Here is a 22,403-nt window from a genome sequence, read left to right as displayed (position 1 = left end):
TCAAAGACTTTAAAATTCATATAAAACCGAAAACTCGAATCTCAAATGTACGAGAATTTTCCCTACATATTTTCGAAACATTTGGAAAAAAGAATAAAACATAACATTGTGCAAAAATGACAATTAAAAAACCATAAAACTTTACATTATGTACATTGAAATTTAAAAAAATGATTTAAAACCAATATATATTAATCAAAAATTCAAAATCAAGTTGCAAGGATTATGTTAATTTTATTAACAGTTAAATTTTAAGTTCCTTTCCTGTCAAATTCTTAACTTCAACTTACTACTTCCGGCCAGAACGTAGTTTTGAAATCTTGCTGAATATTTAATGAGGAGGAACGGTATTTAAACCACGAAGTTACTTACAGAGGGAGAGAGAATCAGAGTTTCTGATTTACGCGTTTACCTTTTTGGCCACTCTCTCTCTCAAAGCTGTTATTACGCTCGGCCGTACTCAGGCCCTTGCTAAGCTTCGTAGTCAAATACGTTAAGGGGTCAACTCGATTTGAATCTTAATAGCTTCGGCTATATTTCTTTAGTTAATCTTAGTTTTAGTTTAATTCTTAGTCCCTTAAGTTCAAGCCCAAGTGAGGGCTTTGTTTGTACACTCCCAGGCGGAGTTGTTAAATCTTATTGAAATAATAAAGGGTTAGTTACCCTTCTCTCTTGTTCTTTCTTGTCACCCGAACTTTAGCGATTATTCGCTCATCAGTTCTTAAGATTCTTCATTTCCAACATTAACTTAGAATTACAAAGTGAGGAACTCTACAAATAAAGAGCAAAACTAATAGTCATTTAAACAAAACTAAAAAATTGAGAGGTCCCCGATTATGGTAAACTAAAGTTTTAATACCAAGAAAACGAAAAATTGTACATAAAGATTTCTATAAATAAATAAAAAAAAAAAAAAAAAAAGTCAAATCTGAGCCTTAAACAGTTAAAAATGAAAACCTATTTGAAACAATAATTGAAAAAAATGAAAAACGCAAACTTGCTGAAATCTTAACACGACCTTCTATGCGTAATCTAACTGAATTCTAAAGATGACCAAATTGTGTTCTTGCTAAAGAAAGTAGAATTCAAACTGCTGTGGAGAAGCCGAAATTTTATAGTGCTTAGAAACAGTATACAATAAGGTTCAAAGTGTCCAATAGCAGAACTAAGTATTTTAACGTGTTCAGGTATAAGAGTTCTAATTATACATGTTTTGTGTCTTAAAATTTTTACATGTGCATATGTGTATGTGGCATTTTGTGTATATACATTGGCATATATGTATATGAGAGTACTAATCCTAAGAGAAAATTTTAAGGGAACCAGATTTATTTTCTCTGTGGACCTATTGCGTTTACCGACGAAAAGAAAACTTAAAACTTAGAATGGTTTTCTTCAGGCAGTCTTTTCCGTCAGAGATTCGATTCCGCCTTAGATGGGAAGCTGAAAATTTTGTGAAACTAGAATGTCCAACTGATACAAGAAAATATGCAGTCAGAATTAATTTGTTACATGAAATCCTCAAAAAAGAAACAAATGACCAAATTTTAAAGTCTATGTCTTTGGAAACCATTAATGCTTTATATTCTGAGAGTGAAAGGCTACATGTGTTTACAGATGGCTCTGTGTTGGCTAACAGTATTAATGCAGGCGCTGGCGCCTTTATCAAGCTTCTTTCGTTTCATAATCCTGTTAGAAGGAATAGGACTGCTTTTGATGCTGAGTGTTTCGTAATGCGTTACGTTTCAAACAATGGCTACTCATCTGAGTCATAAGTCATCTAGCCGATGAATTAACAGCCTTCTTATCATAAATGGAGCACTTCAAATCTTTTGAACTTAAAGAAAAAGGTTTATTTACACTTATGTTTGCACGAAATTCTGATTCTTTTCCTGAGATGATTCTTGTCTACTGTGTCTATGTCAGTTACATCTAAATTGGATCTATCGGTCAAAAACATAGCAGGTGTAAGTGGAACTAAGTCTTCTGTATTCTTCGGACAAATATGTTAAAAGGGGTCGTGAATTTACTACCCTTTCACATTCGCACATAAATGTTTCCAGTTCTTCATAGGTAAGAGCAGCTCTGCCCAATGTTCTCCTAAGGAGTTCTTTGACTACTCGAACAAGTCTTTCTCATCAGGCAGCGGTGGAGGGAATGAATTTCCATTCGATCTTCTGTATTTCTGTCTGTCGAGCTACTCTACTCCAATCAATTTCTAACAAATTATTATAAATTCCTCTAAAGTTTATACCAATTACTTCGAAAGCTGCTGCATTACACATAGCCATGCTTTGAAGATCTCTTACGTATATCTCTACAAGTAAGTCTTCTCTTCCAAACCTCTCTCGAAGCTGGGCGATTGCTTTCGAATAATTCGATGCCGTTGCCAGAAAGCTCTCCACTACCCGTGCGGCTCTGGACTGAGGAACAACTACTTGCAGAAGGTACTGGAATTTATCTTCATCTGGAATTGTCGGATCTTCGAAAACTGGCTCCAGAACGTCCAAAAATTCCTTTGCTTCGCCGTTGAATTTCTTTCGTTCGATACTGGGCAGTTTAAATTTGCGCTCCTTTGGTAATTCAGCAGGTAAAGGATTCTTCAACAGCTTTTCGATTTGAGAACACAGTTCAAAATATTTGACTCTATAAGGTTCAGACAAAATAAAATCTTCCTCATATAGCTTTTCAGCATCTTTAGATTGAAGAATTATCGACATTACTTCCTTTTGGGAAATTTCAAGTCGATTAAACTTGTCTTTAAGCTGCAGTTCCAGAACCGAAAGTAACTTTAAACCGTAAATATCTGATTTCAGTTCTGCATCAATTTTGTTTGCATATGTGGTAAAGAAAACCCTTAGACAGTTCCGTTCAGTTTTCAGTTGTGTTAGCTCCATTTTCAATTAATTTTAAGTGTTATCGCGCCCCGCGTTGGGCTCCACACGTAATGCGTTACGTTTCACACAATGGCTAGCTCATAAAGGATTCATAAGTTATGAATGACCCGATGAATTAACAGCCATCTTACCATAAATGGAGCACTTCAAATCTTTTAAACTTAAGGGAAAAGGTTTATTTACACTTATGTACAAGTTAAATCAATAAGAAATATCTATCTAACTATATCGTGCAAACATCGTCCTTAGCTTTCTGAATCGAAACTCCTCGTTTTTCTCTGGCGTCCCATGACGTCAGCCTCTATCTTGCATCTATCTGACCTTTGATTCGTTGGCATAGTGATGCCATTCCCAACACTGAGATCACAGCCATACGCATAGCCTTATCCCAACTCCAATATCAACGTGAAACATGTTTCAAATGTTCTCACACTCTCTGATTCTAAATTTGCTCTTCTAGCCATTTCTTCTTTTGAGCCACCAATGTTTTTTGATGTTTTAAAATGTCAGCAGTTTCTAAACAACTTAGCTGAGAAGGGCAAAGAAGTTGCCATGCAATGGATACCATCAACACTGTGGCCTTCATGGAAATGATAAGGCAGATATTTTGGCAACGAAAGGGCGCAATATTCTCAAAATAACTGACAACCACATCCCTTTTTGCACTTAATAAAAATTACCACAGAGAAGCTTTTGAGAAAGACGTTACCGAAAGGAACTGTCATAAAGTATGAATTAACAGAGTTTTTGACACTCTTTTATGGCCCAGAAAGAAATTTGTTGCTGTCTTTCGTCTTGTTACTGGCAATGATTGCCTTTTAAAACATCTGCATCCAATTTTCCCAAGCCTAGTTCGTAAAGTGTACAACCTTCATGAGGAACTGGTGACTCACAGCTGAGTTGACGAAATAGATTATATTCTGGACTCTTTTATTTATTTATTTTTAATAGAGTTTTGCTGGGTTTTATTTATTTATTTATTTATTTACAACTGTCTTTGTAATCTGCCATTAGGAAAAAAATTATAAAATATTATAACTCCAAAACATCTTCAGTGGAGTAGCAAAGCATAACTGGTGCCCCGGGAAAAATACCTTTTTGGCGCCCTCTTCCCCGAGAAAAAAACACAGTGATATGATGAAAATCTTGTTTGGAGACAATTTGCCCCCCCCCTCGCTACGCCACTGAACAGCTTACATCTAAAATTTTTATTATCACTGGTTTCATCACTATAATCTGTTCCTTTTCCTAATACAGTATGCTTTAGTAGATTCTATTCTTGTATTCTATTCTTGATCCTGCATGTATCATTTCCAAATTTTGATCCCGAATGAAGTTTTGAAATAACATTATTTGTTCCTGCATTTTGTATTCCTACCTTTAGTTTGTAAATCACATTCCCAACACAGTGTTTCCCATGATTCATCTAAAGAAACATTTTGAAGCTAAGTATATACTGATTGTTTGCATTTTCTTTCGTTTGGATTATAAGTCTGACTACATGATAATGCACTTCCCGCATAGTTCCCAGCTCTGTACGTGCATATTTAGTTGTTATTTATTGCAAGCTACAATAAGTTTTAGTTTTATTCATTTCCATTTGTTTTTAGGAATTCCACAGTCAATTTCCAACCTGAATCGATAAGGAATGTGGAAAGAGATAAAAATAAAAAAAGAGAAAGTGTTTAAGCTTCACCAAAACTTTGTAAAATACACTGGTTATCATAAATTAAGGGAAAATCACAAAAGTAGCGATAACTCCCTCAAAAATAAGTCAAACCATGTAAAATTTGAATATGTTGCCAAGTAAGAGTAGCTGAGTAAAACTGCGATATGCAAATTAGTGGCGTTGCTTTCGGAATACGTCAACTGCGAGGAGCATAAAAGTCCATGTTTGAGAGCAAGCCCACATATTTCACTGTGACAGTGACATCAGAAATCTGAGATAGCCAATTCGTAACAATGATCTCCAGGCATCATTTGCCTACAGAACTACGATAGAAAGCTATTGGGAGACTAGAGGCAGGACAAAGTGAAACAGAAGTAGCTAGATGGCTAAATGTGAGTCCTTCTGTGGTTCATAGACTTTGGAGGCAATTTCGAATAACAGATTCCGCACCTAGGAGGTTCAGCCAAGGACGGCCAATTGCTACGACGAGCGCCGATGACCGATATTTGACATTATGTTCACTCAGGAATAGAACTGGTACTCCGACTCTTCTTAGATCCTCCCTTGCTGCAGCCACCGGAAGGTTGGTGTCAACGTCAACTGTGCGTAGAAGGCTTCACGAAGGTGGTCTGTATGCGAGGCGAACAACCATTTACATGCCGCTTAAATCACGTCATAGGAGGGACCGTTTGCAGTGGGCACGACATGTCTACTGGACGCCTGAGCAATGGAGGGCTGTTCTCTTTATGGATGAGTCCAGGTTTAGTCTAGAACGCGATAGTAGGCGTTATTTGATATGGAGAGGAAATCACCCCATATGCGGTCAGGTCGTAAATTTACAATCCTTTTTTTTTTTCAGGGGGAGAGCTGACGAAGAGGGGACAATCTTGCTCGGGATCTTGAGAAAATGTGGGGGTTGTTTAATCATCTAACTTCTCTACATTCAGTTTTATACAGAGGAAAATACAAATTGAATTCTTCGAATGAATGCAATTTTGTACAATGAAAATGTATTATTTAACGATAAACTGTAAGATAAGTAACATCTTTTTTTTTAAGCCATAAGTGTAGAAAGACAGATATTTGTTACACGAATGAATTTGTATTAAATATTGAGTTTTTCATTTCGAATGCTATGTTCCATGTAAGCGAAGTAGCTGAGTATGTGAGATAATAGTCATAACCGAAAGGCCTTTCGACCTTTTCACGTCTAAAAAGAACTGTTTTTCAATTACATTGTGGTCGTTGCTTTTTGGTTAATTTTCTAATGACATATAACCAATAATTTTTTTATTTGAGACTTATGAATAAAATAACGCAAACTAGACTGCAGAAAATTCTTCAGAATGAAGTTAAATAATACTGAAAAATACATTATTGATGCACTTTTGGGTTTTATATGTAATAGTATTAACTACTACTATAATCCTTAAATGGAATCCTTAAATTATATATATCTATGTATAGGTATATATAAATGGAACCAAATATAGAACAAAATATAAAATATCAAAGAAAAATATCTTTATTATACAGTGTTCATTACCATATGTATATTAACGTAATATCAGTATAAATAGTTAGTTAGGTTTCGTTAATTTCCGATCAATGACAATGATTGCATGCATTTAATTTAATTCTTGCCTTTAATTTATTACTTTTACAATTGAAATTTTGTTATTCATGATTTAATTCCAGTCCCCATTAAAACATTTCTAACAATTAACTTTCAAGTTACTTCAAAACATCTTTCAAAATCTAACTTAACTAGTATGGATTCACTCTTTTAAGATAATCCTACTATAATTAAACTTAGGAGATAATATAATCAATTAATCAATATTTTTTAGTAAATAAATTATTATTAACTTACTTTGCAGCAATTGCGCAAGTTGTAGTAACTTGTTTTCGCACTAAATGAATTCAAGATCATACAATACTACTTGATAAGTATACTTAAAATAAAGCAGTTTTTTAAGCTACTTATTTATATATCTACTGTTTGGTCTGGTTTGTTTGATTATAGCAAAGCATTCGACGGTTATTCGCCTAAGGGTAAGGGTGCCTCGTGGAGAACTTTCTAAGCAAAACTGACTCTTATGCACGTTACACGTGGGGAAAAACCTCGTAAACGGCAATACAGCCATCCCCGTTAAAATTATTATTTAGAAATGCACTTATAATGGTTTTTATATTTACGAAGGATACTTCCCATTTACTCAGGCTCATTGTATTCAAGTCGATAGGACCAATTGAATGGAAAGATCGATTTGTTAATACATTTCCAAGTTTCAAATCGGATGAATGGACTCGCAAAAAAAAATAAATGGCACATTAAAATACGGTCACTAAACTACAGTGAGCTATGAAAGTTTAAAAAAAAAAGTTTCGTACTTTATCTTATGAAAACAAAATATCAGAATCTAATTAAATGTTTCACTTATTAGAAAAATAGAAAATATAAATATTTGTAAATAAAAAGAAATTATCTTTTAAAAAATAAAATTTAAATGAAAAAAATAAAAGAATTACAAAATATTGTAGAAATTACATAAAATAGCGAATAAACTTATTCGGCACAAGCTCGCTAAATGTAAAACAGATTGTACAGTCAGAAAGCTCGTCTTGTCACAGAAATATACTGTTCATCAGGTTTAAAGGTTATTCAGACTAACATGCGAAGTTCAGCGAGTAACATGTATTTTCCTTTGAATGTATAAACTAGCCAAAAAAAAAGGGGGGGAGCACTTGACAATTAGAGACAATTAGATGCAAATTTAACAGATGGATTGAAGGAACCCTACTACAACCTACCACTTTGTGTATGCATTTTCGTGGATTTCCTTAAGGTATGTAAATGTGAGCCCATTTTCCCTAGAAAATTCTTCATGAAATCATGCCTAGCCAACCCTCATATGTTTTGCCATATTCAACACAAAATCATTCTTAAGATTAATTAATTTTATGTTAGATGATATGAAGCTTTTCAAAAACTAGGATACTTTCCGTAAACAATTAGTATTAATAAGCGCTGTTCATCCTTATACACTTTACTGACAGTGAAGAACAGAGAACTCTAGCTCCATTGAAGATTTTATTTCTGATATACTGATACTGAATGAGACCTAAAAACACTTTTCTTTTAAAATATATCTCCCCTTAAGATCCCTGACACACCGTTTACTTTCCCCTTCCGTAATTAACGTCAGTCTCCTGCTCTTGACCGCATTTGCAAGCACACCATGGAGAGAACCTGGAACCCATTATCATCCGTGAAAGGGATGCATACGGAAGAGACAGTGTCTGTGTTTGGGGTGGCATCTCTTTGGCTGGACGCACAGACCTCCATGTTTTTCCAAGGGGAACCGTGAATACTCATGTTTATAGACATGACATCCTTGATGCTTATGTGCACTCATATGCCGGGGCAATAGGTGATGCTTTCCTGTTACAGGATGACAATGCAAGACCACACAGGGCTCGTATCGTATATGCTTATCTTCAACAGGAAACAATTATGCGCATGGTGTGGCCAGCTCGATCCCCGGACTTGAATCCTATCGAGCACGTTTGGGATGCTTTAGGGAGACGTCTAGCTGCTCTCAATCCGCCCCCTTAGACCCTTGCAACTGCTTTGCAAGAGCAATGGCTCTCGCTTCCTATGGAACTGATAGACCACATAATTGAAAGCATCACACATCGCTGAATGTGCTGTATTGTTTCTAGAGGCAATTATATTCCATATTGAAGGTACTTTTACTATAGCAAACTGACATCTTTGATTTGTTCATTTAATACATGTGCTAATTTCTATACTACAATAATTGTCTGGTAATTTCTTTTTATGTTATTTGATACCTTACTATGTGTTGTATTTTGTGGGTAAGTTTCATAAAATTCTACATGTAACTTTTTCAGTAATCGTGATTTTTCCTTAACTTATGATAACAGTGTACTAATGCATTTTTATATGTAATATTGTATATGCATTTTTTAAATGTAAGTTATCAACGTTACTTCCTTTTGGGAAATTTCAAGTCCATTAAAGTCTTTAAGCTGCAGTTCCAGAACCGAAAGTAACTTTAAATCGTGAATATCTGATTTCAGTTCTGCATCAATTTTGTTTGCATATGTGGTAAAGAAAGCTCTTAGACAGTTCCATTCAGTTTTCAGTTATGTTAGCTCCATTTTCAATTTATTTTAACTGTTATCGCGTCCCATTTTGGGCTCCACAAATACTATGTTACGTTTCACTACATATACAATCAATGCATATACAATTTTTTTAATTAATTTTGAAAAACAGTATACGATATTGTACTTATTTACAACAGTTTCCCATATACATAATTTTTTCCCTCCATCCCCTTAGAAAATTATTAGTTGAAGTCGCATTGTATACAGTTAGGTCCGAGTAGCTTTTGAAATCATTTAGAAACAGATGCCTATGCATATCAATAACAATGAATTGTGAGCAGGGATATATAATGTAGTAAATACTACCATAATAATCTTTTTGAATACATAAATTAACTCCTTAACGTAATATTCATAAACATAAATTGACTTTCCTCCAATGGTCTCAAAATTTCGTATTTGTTGCAAATACAGTACTTATAGTTTTAGCTTATGTGCATGACTGGTATTGAAGAAAAAAAATTGAATGAAGAGATTGGGGGGGGGGGATTTATCTTTGACACTGTATACTTGTACACAAGGAAATGTGACTGAAGTAAGATGGAAGAATTTTCCACACATCCAAATTCCACAATTCCAATCAGAAAATTTAGGGTATTCTCCCAATAAGCAATCTACCTTATCTATCTGTGTAGTTACTTTACGAATCAATAGGTGGCGCCATTAAAATTGTTTAGATTAGCTGGTTTAAATATTTCAATGAATCACTCGATATTAATATAACTAAAAGTGGGACCCTAAATGCTATGGATATAGATTATATCAAGAATTTCGCACATATAGTGAATGAAACAAATAAGAAGTAAGACAAAATACACCCGATTTTGTACTGCTATATTTGTTTCAAAACCTATTTACTATAACCTTACATTTGTAGTAAGCAGAGTATTAAAAAAAGATAACGAATTTAAAAGAAACAAATTAAACAAGAAATTAATTTCTTAATGCACCAATAAATATTCAGAATGTGGCCATTTTTGTATTCTTTATATTTAATATTCTTTAATATAATCTCTTTAGCTATTCAACTGTATTCTTAAAAAATGCTTGAATGTATTTTAGGTCCACGGAATTTGGTGTATCCAAGTTTAACTATGCAGAATGCATTAAGAGGTTAAATAGTAAAATCCCCTTCATATAAAAATACTAAGAAAAATTAAATATCTTTAAGCTGACACTTTTAATGTATGAATATTTTACATTTAAAAAGCATTTTCATAACCACATTCCACATGTTTTTTACAGTAATCTGTTATGTTTATATTTAATAAGAATAACTAAGGTTGTAACAAAACAGCTTACACAGAAAGCATTTTTGTTTGAAATCTCATTCAATTTAAATTAGTAAAATTGTAAAGTGAACTGTAGTTCTATAACATATATTAGATGATGCAGTTTATCATATCATGGAAAGAATAAAGGGGGCAATTGATCAGGCCTTTTGTGCTTTGAGTCAGCAGCAAAAAATATTTTTTTAACCATCAATGAAGAAAAAACTAAATTCATGACAGTTACAAACAAAAGACATAACCTATATTGCTGAACTGATGATATTGCTGAAAATAATGATTATATTTTCTAGGAAGTTACACAATTTAAATATTTATATACATTTGTAAATAATAATAACTTTATAATTATTGAAATCAAGAACCAAATCAACATAGCGAACAGATGATATTATGGATATCAAAGCCAGTTAAATCAAAATACCTAAGCAGTAAAACTAAAATACAGTTGTACAAAATCTTAGTCCTATTAGTGTTGTATGGAAGTGAGTTTTGGATAATGAGTATAGCAGATGAGGATGGAGTAGCGACATCCGGGCAAAGGATTTTGAAAAGAATATTTAGAGCAGTAAGGGAAAATGAAGTGTGGGGCATAAGATATAATTTTAAACTACAGCAAAAAATTTAGAGAACCAAATATTATGAAAGTTATTAAAGTCTCTCAATTAAGATGGCTAGGCCATATATACAGATGAAAACCCAGTGAAGAAATTGACATTCCAAAAGTCAGAGGGAAAGAGAAGGAGAGGAAGGCCATGGATGAGGCAGCTAGGCAATGTGGAAAAGTGGTTAAAGGACATTGGTGTCAATAGGTGGAGGGCTGTGACATCAGATGGGTTTAGATAGTGAGAGCTGACTGAGATAGACTTGGCTGGAAATCGGCTGTAGAGTGAAAAAGAAGATTTATCATATAGAATGAAATGACAAAAAAAAAAAAAATTAGAATACTTAGCAAAAGAAGCAAACCTTTCGATTATTAAAGGTTGCACAATACTGCCAATAACTTTCATTATTTTTGTTTTTTATACCTTACATATTTTCATTTACAATGATATGTACTTTAGAATATGAAGTAAAACATTTAAATTGTGTTATTTTGCCTGAAAGCACATAATTTAATTCAAGTTCATATCTCTGCTTTAAGAACTAAATGCGACAATTTTATATCTTTAAGAACTAAATGCATAATGATTGATTATTTGAGGTATCCTATATGTTACTGTCAAAACTGTTTTTATCAATATTCAGTTAGAATTGTCTATGTTGCTTAAAGATTAATAAATTTTTGCAGTTATTAAATTTGAACAGTTTATTAAAATACTGTAAATTACAAATCTATTACTACATGATTCTGTAAAACACAGCATACAAGGACAAATAAAAAAAAATATATGCAGTATAAAATTATTTACAAGTGCTTTTTATAAAGCTATCAAAATTGTCATGGTAGCAAAATTTAATTTCATATTTCAAATTTTATTATCACTCAGTTTTTTTTTTTTTTTTTTTCATGATAATTACTGACACCTAAGAAATTAAAATTTTTGTTGGAAGCCCATGCAATTCTTTATACTTGTTTAAAAACAATGTCATTCTTTTCTCTAAAATACAATTTTATATCTTTAAGATATGCATAAAAGTTACATAATTATAATATGCTGGCTCACTAAGAAAATAATTTAAATACAAGAGTACATCTTACACATTTCTAGAATATTATTCAAAGACCTCTTTAAGTTGTCTAAAATGCATTTTATATTATTTAATGTGTCAAAATATTTTAAAATATTGATTACACTAATAAATACAGCAATATGTAAATATATTACAAAATAAAAATTACAACATGTACATAAATCATATATTCTGCTATTCTCAGTTCTACCACATGGGATAACAATGAAAGTTCAATATTTACAATAAAAGATTAAGATTTGGATTAACATCTTATTCATTTTCTTAGTTCAGATTCATCTATTATGAAAAGCGCTGGAATAAGCAAGATTGCTACATAATTGATAAATATCTTTATTTTGATATGTGTACAGTTAGTTGCCCAAAATAAGTGAGGACTTCCTCCTCGTCATTTGCAGAAAATTAAGTAAAAAGAACTAAGTAACCTAAGTTGGTTTTCAAACTGTGTGATAAGTGTTAAATGCTTTTTATAAAATTTGATACTTCATCTCATTCAATTTAGAGATTCAGATCAGAGTATGAAAGGGACTGATTTTTCATCACTAGTCTAAGTTAAGTAAATCTGAATCTTTTAACTACAGTTATGGTAAAAAATATTAAATATTATAAATCTTAACTAAAGTATTAAATAAATATTGTTTTCAACTGTAAGATATATTATTTGCTTTCTCAGACAAAATTATCCACCGGAACATTTCTTTTCCCCTTAATCACTACAAATGAGATATGTTTATATTTTGCCATTCACAATAATTTACAACAAAACAACACAATGAAATACAACACATAATAAATACATGGCATTTAAAATTCATTCTAATTGTGAAGTGATTGTAACACAGAAAGTCAAAGGCAGATTCTCAATACACATAGCTGTAATCATGTACGCTAAATGCATGTTAATCTACTGTTCTGCATGAAAAAAATATTCAATTGTCAATGAAAAGGTGCAGAATAATGTTTATTATTTTCTGTACATGCACCTGACTGTTTATTCTCTCAAATGATAAACAATGAATTATATAAAAATGACTAATGATAATGGGCACAAGCAGAATAATCTTTTAAATAAATACTGCTTCTGGACCCAAATGAGACTGTTGCACTTGCTGCTGTGTTTGAGATTTCTGTTGTTCACTCACAGGCACTGGATGATGCATGTTCGTAGGCCCCATGGGGCTCGAAATTCCTTCTGACCAATCAGACTGGGCAGAATGGGGTGAAGAACTTGACCACTGACCCGGTGATTCAGGAGATGGTGTCAAGTAAGTTTCAGGACCTAGAAGGTAGTGCTGAGGTGTTGCCTCAGACTGACTGTGTTGTGATGGAGGTGTTGGATAATGGTACGGTTGAGAATATGACATAGACATATTGTTGGAAGAGTTCGCTACAGATGTCTTTGGTGCGGTGAGCATTTGATGAAGATCAGTCATTGGGGGATAATCATAAGTATTGTTGGCACTGGAATGAGATTGCATCTGTGCCGTTTTCTGATGATGTGCTGCCCGCATTGCAGCCATATGAGTTGGAGATGTTGGAAGTGAAGGTCTCTGCTTGGTAAGAGAAGACATAGTATAAGAATGTGAGGTAGGTACAGTGATGTTCTGAGGCATACTACTTGGCATTGAATTTTGTCTTGGATGATTAGGCTTCATATTCTGCTGTTGTGATGACTGGTTAGTCACCATACCATTATTTCCATAAACATGGTTTCCGAGTCCTATATTAAGGACATCCATACCCATTACACCATAGATTTGATGAGCAGCATTGATGCAGTCTTCATAAGATGGTGGCTGTTTGCTTGTTAAAGTGCAGTTTCCATCCACACTCATTAGATTAGGATGGGACATTCCCATATTATGTCCATTATATAAAGACTCCAAAGGTGATGAAGTACCTTCTAGGTAGCTAATTGTACGTGGAGATTCTAGTGAATTAACTGGAGAAAGAGTTACAGAACCATCAATGCCTTGGATAAGCATTGGTGGTGGCTCTTTCCGTTTTTTAACAGATGATTTTCGTCGAACACTCACATCGGAGCACAGCGTGTCCCCATCTTTTGTGGGAAGACCTGCAATGGTATTTAGCTTCGGTCTTTTCTTTGGTTTCACTGATTTTGTAGATCCAATCATGCCACCAGATTGCATAAGTCCTGGTGAACCCATAGGACCATTAGATGACACATTCATTTGAGGACTTGGTGGTATGTACTCATCAAGCAACCTTACTATGTCATGATGCATACGCTCATAAGCAACATCTCTTGGTAATCGGTCCATATGGTCAGTTATATCTCTGTTTGCAAAATGTTCAAGGAGTATTTTTGCAGCAGCATAGCTTCCTTCTCTTGCAGCTAAGAAAAGAGGAGTTTCTTCTTTAACATCTTGAGCATCTCTGTTAGCTCCATGTGCAAGTAAAACTTGGACAGCCTCGACATTATTTACAGCAGCTGCCCAATGTAAAGCAGTTTTCCCTTAAAAAAAAATTAAAACTTGTATTAAAATTTTGGGAAGAAAAAGAACATTTGAGAGTTTTAGTGAATACAAGAGCTTTTAAAACTTCTATAAATTTTAAAATTCTGAGATAACAAAAGAGGGGGTAGAGCTGTAGATTATATTATTTTGTAAGTATTGGCAATTTCTTGTATATTTCTTGGGTTTTTATAATGTGCCAATCAAGGTTCTGGCATGAAATAATGGCAACTCAAGAATTGGTTTAACAAGGAGAAAAAGAGAGTTGGGACTAAGGTGTTTTGATAAACAGAGTACCTTGGTAGTAAAATTACAATTACCTCCACATTTTAGAAATGTAAAAAAATTGAGAGAATCAAGAGAAAGCATTTGCTAAAGGTGATGAAAGCACACCATTATGGGTTTAATAGAAAAAGGTCACTGAGGTGTCCATCCAATCAGACTAGAGAACTGACACCTTGCTGTATGCTACATAGGAGTAAAGTGTACTCTGCAGTCGACATGCAACCAGAGTCCAAAAGGTGGGTGAGGCACATGCAACGTAGAAGCCTAAGAGAAAGATCATTGGCTAAGGAGCCGAGAAGGAGAAAAACGAAACATAAAAATGTTAGGGGGACGTGCAAGAAAAAGCCAGTTCATTAATCAAATGCAGTAATGAAAATTTTATTTAACAGGAGAATGATTATGAGGGGATTATGAAAGATTTATTTGTTGTTTTTTAAAAGATAATAATTAAACAATTCCAACATAATATCCAAAACATAAATTACAAAACTGAAACATATTATTAGCTTATAGAAGTAGTTAAAAAAGTAAAAATACAATTTCAAACAATATATAATACAAAATTATTAAATAGTAGGCCCTATTAATGAGATCCTTGTAGCTGGTGCTTTAATATTAGCTTACTAATATCTGATTTGATATATTAATAACGTATTTACTTTTAAATATTTATTCTATTTATGTCTTATTCCCTTCATGATTGCAGTACTGCTGCTAGTATTAAATGGATGTGTTAGAAGGATCAGTGTATTCTTTAGGAAATATTGTTGAGTACTTGCCAGCTGTGTGCACATTTCTTTAGCTTTATCTGTACTTCAGGGGGAGCATGTTCAAAAACCCACAGGTAATTTTAGCATTTACTATTTGTGCAGTTATCTTCAACAATAAACCTCAAAGATTAAATATTAAAAAGGAAATTGTAAAATAAAAATTTTAAAATATTGAAATTAAAAAAAGTGATTGAAAATTAATTAATTTTTATTTTTTGGAGAGGGCTCAACTGAACCATTGCTCACCCCAGAATCCAGCACTGCTTTTAGGTAGCCCACTAGTTCAAACAAAAAGTTACAACACAATGACACTGATTACTAATTGTAGAATAAAACTAACTGACTGGCTATATCTAGATTAGTTGGTACTTAAATAATAATTTGTTCTTTGAGAATTTTCTATGTTAAGAATTTTTTTCATTAACTAAAAATGTTCCAGAAAATATGCAAATTCTTCTAACCACGAATTTCTGGACTTTTCTATTATTATTATTATTAAATTAGTTTATAAATTATATTTTATCATGAGTGCCTTAGCTCATATTAAGGATTCCCCAAATAGAAATTTTTCTGGACGTTCTTTAAGCTTCTAACACTCTTGGAGGGCCCTATGTTGAGCTCGGTTGGGAAATGCTGAGTTAAACCAACATTTATCAAGGTAGTCTAGGAAACTAATTTTAAAATTGCATAATTTCATCTTATTGCCTGAAAATTTGACTGCTTATAATATAAGTTATTCAACTGCATTTTTTGTGTGGCTGTGGATTTTAAGTGCGCTACTATGTTATCCAAATTATTCTGTATTAAACATTTTATATAATTTAATTATTTATTAAATATTTTATATAATTTACTAAAACAATTTATAGTAAAATAGAACTGAAGTTAATTATGTCAATAATTTCATCTTACCATGGTCATCTGCAGCATTAATATCTGCTTCAGCATTTATAAGAATCTCAACCATTCCTTCTATAGCAAGTCTTGCTGCTAGAACTAGAGGAGTTGTGCCATCATGCATTCTGGCGTTGAGATTTGTAGCCCGATTACGTAGAAGTATCTGAATTAAAAAAAAAAAAAAAAAAAAAGAGTATATAAAATTGAACAAACAGTATATAAAATTGAAAAAATTAATAAGTGGTTCAAAAGACCTGCTTAAATAAATGCATGAAATATACCTGGAAGACACCTTGGGCATCAGCAGCTACTGCAGCATGAAGTGGAGTACGCCCTGTATTATCTTGGGCATTCGCATCAGCGCCAGCATCTAGAAGTCGCTTTGCTGCGTCAGCCCTGGCATAACGAGCAGCTAAATGTAAGGAAGTTTCACCTACAAAACAAACAATGAATTATTCTAAATCTAACATATGAAATAATTAAAACAATATATGCTTAAAATAAATTATATAAGTATCATACCAGTGCGCTCTGTTGTCATATTAATTTGAGCACCTTGCATGAGTAGGTCTTGTATCATACTGACTGAACCATCGTCATCTTCCACTTCATCACCAATGTCAAATCCTCCACTTCTGAAGGATGCCAACATCAATGGTGTTAGTCCACCTGTGGCACAAAAAAAGTGCTCAGTTCATATTATCTCTTTAATAATTTTAATGCTTTTTTTGCCCACTTTCAGCATGATTGAATGTTAATGTAAAAACACAAATTTACATCTTACAATAAGTTATTAAATAATCTGAAATAAACGTGAAATGTCATTATAAATTATGTGTCGATTTATTACAATTGTAATTTCTAAAATCTCACCTAAATTATTTAATACAAGAATGATCAAATAACATTCTGTAGCAGTTCAAGTAATTCCTTATTCACCTAATTACATTATTTTACTGATATAAAACTTTGATCCTTTTCAGTGAACTGCTAATTTTCCTGTTACATATTTATTTTTCTTCCTTTAAATATAATACAATATTCCCAATAAAATAATTTACTTTCATTGACTTCTACTCTTTCTGCAGCATGCAATAAGGCTTTCAATTACTAAAACAGAGGTTCAGTAGTTATAGTTGAATCCACTAGAAACGAATTGCTAAACACAAGCTAAACAGTGCCTTAATGTTCATAAGCAATAAATGTTTCTTCTTAATATGGAGTTTTCCTTCTTTTAGTTAATAAACATATCTGAATTATCTTTTGTAGATTTCAGAGAGTATTTCCAACCTTAAATTATTGCACTACTCATAAACAGCCAGTAGATTATTGTTCAAATACCGTTTGATAAGCTATATTCACACAAACTAAAGGAGAAGGGTCTAGTTATAGAAGAAGCCAATTATTTTAATATATAATATGGTATCAGTTCTTAAAAATCTACTCATAAAGAATTGTATTTAAATAGCATATATTAGTTAGATTTATATAATTAATTACTTTACCCTTTTTGATTCATAATCTTCAATTTATTAAAATAACATTTAGATTATTAGAAGAAATATGAAAACAAAATATTTCAAACAAGATGATAACAAGACATTTAGTGACAACAAATCTCATAAGTGGATAAAAGCACTGAGCCACTCAGAGAAGATAATTCACAGACAGTTCCTTAAAGCCCTGAATCATTAAAGTGAGAGATAACTGCCCTACCATTTAGTTAATTTCCTTGATAATGGACAAGAGATTTTGCCTACCTAATGCCCCTTAATGGGAAATTTGACTGTATATATAATTATATCTTCATATCAATGAAATTTTCTTAATAAATCACTTCTGCTATTATCCAAGATATTTCAATCACTTACCAGGCCCTCTGACATCAACATCTATACCATTGGGATCCATATCATTATCACCTTGAGGAGGAGTAAGAGCCAGAATATCTGGATTTCTAATATCAGCAGCATCCAGATGTTGTTGAGTCCATGGTCTTGGGTCATTATCATCATAATCATCAGTTGTCATAACAGTGTGAGTATCCCCATAACTTGGATTTGGGGATCGATCATTCTTCATACGCTTCATTGGTGGGTGGTCCATATCATCATCACTCCACTGACTTCCATCATGTGGCATAGATCCATTGTCCATAACTTCCATGTGGTTAATTGAACACTGTTTATGCAAATTCCTTTAAAAATATGCAAAATATTAAACCCACATAAAAATTAAGGAATAAGTTAATTTGTAAAATACATTAAGCTTATTAAGTTTAAAAAAAAAACACAAGGAATAAATCTAAAATTGAAGGATTTGAAAATCATATTAATTGAACTGTTTTATTGAATGCTTTAATATATTTATAAATTATTACACAAATTTCTTCATTATTTTCTTTAATTTTGGGTTAATTTGTTCGTTATATTCAATAAAAACAAAACAAAATATTTTATTTAAGGGTTAATACCAAATACTTTTGATCAAGGTCTTCTTTTGCTCAGTTATTATATTATTTATATTTATGCAACCCGTATTTAAAATGCTCACCTCATCTCTTGACCATCAGGTCCACGTCGCCTAGATCTTCTATGTTGACCACTGTGAAATCCTTCAGGAAACCATGTTATACCTCTTGCTCTTTTACGCTGTGCATTAATTAAGACACCAAATGCTATGCCACCAATCAGAACTACTATGGCTCCTATAATTAAATACAAGTGCCTCGTATATGTTGTTTCTGCAGTTCCTTTTTCATCATAATCTGATTCCTGGATCTGGCTGATTGGGAATGCAGTAGATAATGCATGACGGGAAATAATAGCAGCCAAAAACTGTGCAGCCTGTTTATAAATTCAAATAAAATATAGATAAGAATTACATGCAAATAAATGGATAAGAAATTAAAATTATTTGGTTATCTACAGTCAAAATTTTTTTTAAAAAATTAATGATTAGAATACCTTGTTGGCACTATCAAAACATTCTCCATACAGTAGCTTTGAACAGCGTCTATTATCTATTTCCAAATGCACTTCAGTCCTGAAATTAAAATTATCGTTTTAAGTATAGGTAAATTAAATTATTATTATTATTAAATCTAAGAAAATCCTTTCTGGGAATCTAAATGCAAACTAAGAATGTTTTTAATAATATAATTGAAAATAAGAAAACGTTCTAGTTGTTATGTATCTGGTAAGTCACACTAATATACAACCCCCTTAAAGAAAATAAAAAGGTTAAACATTGCTGCATCAAATAAAAGCCCTCTACTACGAGCTACGAACATTAAGTGATCTTAACCAATCAATCACAAATGGGACAACTGAAATCAAGAAAACTTCTTAGAATATCTAGAATATTATGTGCAAAATAACTGTACAACAGATTATTTGCTGAGTGAATTTTGCCATGGTTTAATGTCTAAAATAACAAATGTGAGAGCTTTATAGAAGGCTGTGAAGAAAAGTAACAAAAACAAATGTATAAAATATAGATAAAAAATTTTTAGTCACAAAAAGTTAAAGATAATAAGTTATCAGAACTCATTTTACTTTGTTTGACTGAAATTTGGATTTCATGCAAAAACTGAGAAGTGTCAAAGCCAGCTCTGAGTTTAAGCACCAAAGTCTTTATGAATACTGATCATTAAATATTTAAAACTAAATTGAAAAATCTAACTAATGTAGATCTGTTACAGTGTACAAAAACAATGTATACTTATATTATACCTGTTCATATGAATCACATTTACAAGAATTTTCTCCCCATTAAATCAATATACTGTTTATAAATACATAAAGAGACAGAAATAGCATAGTGGTTTAATGGGAAAGGGAATGCTATACATGTAATCACCATATAGCATCATAAATGCAAGTTCCTTAAAAACTACATCGTGGTTGTTTAAAATATAATACTAACCCAGTGCTCCTATAATGCTTTGTCATAGGTGAATCTTTTTCTGGTGACTTCCAGGGATAAACCATCGGACGATAGTTTTCATCCATTTTAAGTCGGAGATTAGTTCTTAGTGCATGGCCCATTTCTCTTAGAAATGATACACTGTTGTTCAAGAATACCTATAAAAGAGTTAATTCATTACAGCCTTGCGATTTTAACATTTATCTTGCATTACACAAATTTATGAGAAGTTATATATATACATATTTTTAACATTTAAATTCAAAGCATTATGCAAATTCATGAGAAGTTATATATATTAACATTTAAATTCAAAACATTACTGAATAATTACACAGAATTTTCATCTGTATAAATGAATGCAGGGTTAATCCAATAATGGCCCTACAAATTGTAATTAATTAATCAAAAATAAACTCTATATAAGCTTTAATTGAATAGTGTAAAATGCAATTTAAATAATAACAAAACTTGTTTAGATAAATAATGAAATTTAATGAAAAGACAGATTTTTGGGTTTGTTTTTTCTGAAAAAAGTAGCCTATACCATCCATATAATCTAACGACTGCCTACACATTTTACAGCCTTGCTGTGGTCACCCTTACTATTTTATCTTAATTATTTTCTTTTTACTGGCTCATCTTAAATCAATCAGCTGGTGCCAGTGAAAAGAGGATACTGAAGATGTAAATGATGGATTATGTCACTGGATCAAAAACATACTGGTAAGATAAAATTGTGTATCTTTACATTGTTCTTATCTTCCTTTGTCTACAATTTCGCATTTCCCCCTTGTACTTTCTAATCATTGAAAATCAGAAATGGATGATTTAGGGGGAAAATAATTTCAATGTATGATTTAGGGGAGGGCCACAGAGTTAGCTAATCACAAGGACTCGCAAGAAGGCATGTAAAATTAACTAGAGTCCTACTAAAAATCGTACAAGACGTTAGAGGGGGGAGAGATAAACTCAGCATTTTTCTTCTACTTTGTTCATGACTTACATATTCATTAATATTTTATTGAATTAAATAAGGCAATTATTATTAGTATTAGAATTAGCTGTAAATAAATCTCCAGCATCTATCAATATTCACCACATTCTTTCCTTTTTAGTTTCATAGTTGCATTATCTATGTAATGTTGGAAGACTACAGATAATAAGGGATTAATTTTCTTTTCTGAGCTAATATATAATAATTTCATAAAAAATATATTTTTTAATTAAAAAATTAAAATCTATTTTAAAAAAGCATAATAAATACATAAAAAAATTTAATACCTCAGGTTCCATTGAAAGAATTAAAATAAATGAACCAGCAGCTAAAACTGGAGGATTAGGCTCACAATCTAAGCCATCCCAATTACATTCCTCGTTGTTGCATCCATTATCACAAAGGCCATTCCCATAATTTCTCAAACAGTAAGTATCATAGTGTTCACTGAAAGAATATTATAAATCATTAGCAAGATGGTAACTAAAATATAAAATGGGTAACGTTATTTATACATATTTCATAAGATAATGATAATAATACTTACTTGCAAGGCATTAACATCTGGTCACAATCAAACCCATCATAGAGACAATCCATGTTGTTACACTCTATATCACATATTTTATTTTTAAAGACACTTGAGCATTTTATCCCTGCTTTGCAATTTTTCCATGGATTTATACCTAATTAAAAAAAAAATTATGAATATTTTATCTATAAACATAATTATTCATTGTAAATTTAAGTGAACTTTATTTGTAATATCTACATGTATTAGATCAGATTTAAAACTACTGCTTTAATTTTTAGAATGGATTATTAATATTTATTGATATAAACAATTGAAGAAACTGCAATAATTAAGTATTATTTTATCATTGAAATGTAGAAAATGACATTAAGAATATTTCATTTAAATTATAACTGCATAAATATAACAAACATGATTATGACTGACTGCTATTTCTAGCACATTTGAACAAAAAATGAGGGGGGGATTATTTAAAATTTAAAAAAAAAAGTAGTAAATCTTATACTATATTACAGTGAAAATATTACAATATAATATAATTAAATAATATTACAATGAAACACAAAGTGTTACAAGCAGACTGCATCTTAATCTTACTTGCACACATTTTGTCCATGTTTTTAATATTTAAGGGTCAATACCAATTCATTAAAACATTATAAAGTACTTTGACTTCTAACATGTGCATATTACAATGGCTTATCAAATGCCATTATGAATAACTTCATTTCATTATTTATAATTTATTAATAATAATTCACATTTATTAAG

General features: G+C 31.9%; 1 protein-coding gene across 1 annotated transcript in view; it reads right to left on the bottom strand.

The window, feature by feature from the left end:
• Positions 1 to 11,336: 11,336 nt before the first annotated feature.
• The window catches only part of LOC118196505 (uncharacterized), a 102,359-nt gene continuing 91,292 nt past the window's right edge, over positions 11,337 to 22,403 (bottom strand). The window contains exons 23-32 of the mRNA XM_035367970.2: positions 21,645 to 21,783; positions 21,385 to 21,544; positions 20,101 to 20,258; positions 19,140 to 19,218; positions 18,727 to 19,019; positions 18,045 to 18,370; positions 16,696 to 16,842; positions 16,455 to 16,606; positions 16,189 to 16,336; positions 11,337 to 14,223 (exon numbers count right to left, since the gene is read on the bottom strand). Coding sequence (XP_035223861.2) covers positions 12,812 to 14,223; positions 16,189 to 16,336; positions 16,455 to 16,606; positions 16,696 to 16,842; positions 18,045 to 18,370; positions 18,727 to 19,019; positions 19,140 to 19,218; positions 20,101 to 20,258; positions 21,385 to 21,544; positions 21,645 to 21,783 — 3,014 coding nt within the window. The 3' untranslated portion in view covers positions 11,337 to 12,811. The remainder of the gene's footprint in view (positions 14,224 to 16,188; positions 16,337 to 16,454; positions 16,607 to 16,695; positions 16,843 to 18,044; positions 18,371 to 18,726; positions 19,020 to 19,139; positions 19,219 to 20,100; positions 20,259 to 21,384; positions 21,545 to 21,644; positions 21,784 to 22,403) is intronic.

The sequence above is a fragment of the Stegodyphus dumicola genome, chromosome 2, assembly GCF_044657685.1.
Source record: "Stegodyphus dumicola isolate Sdum_Otavi_A_Nest chromosome 2, ASM4465768v1".
Taxonomy (NCBI): domain Eukaryota; kingdom Metazoa; phylum Arthropoda; class Arachnida; order Araneae; family Eresidae; genus Stegodyphus; species Stegodyphus dumicola.
The sequence above is the reverse complement of the archived record's forward strand: the minus strand, read 5'-3'. Positions and strand labels throughout refer to the sequence as shown.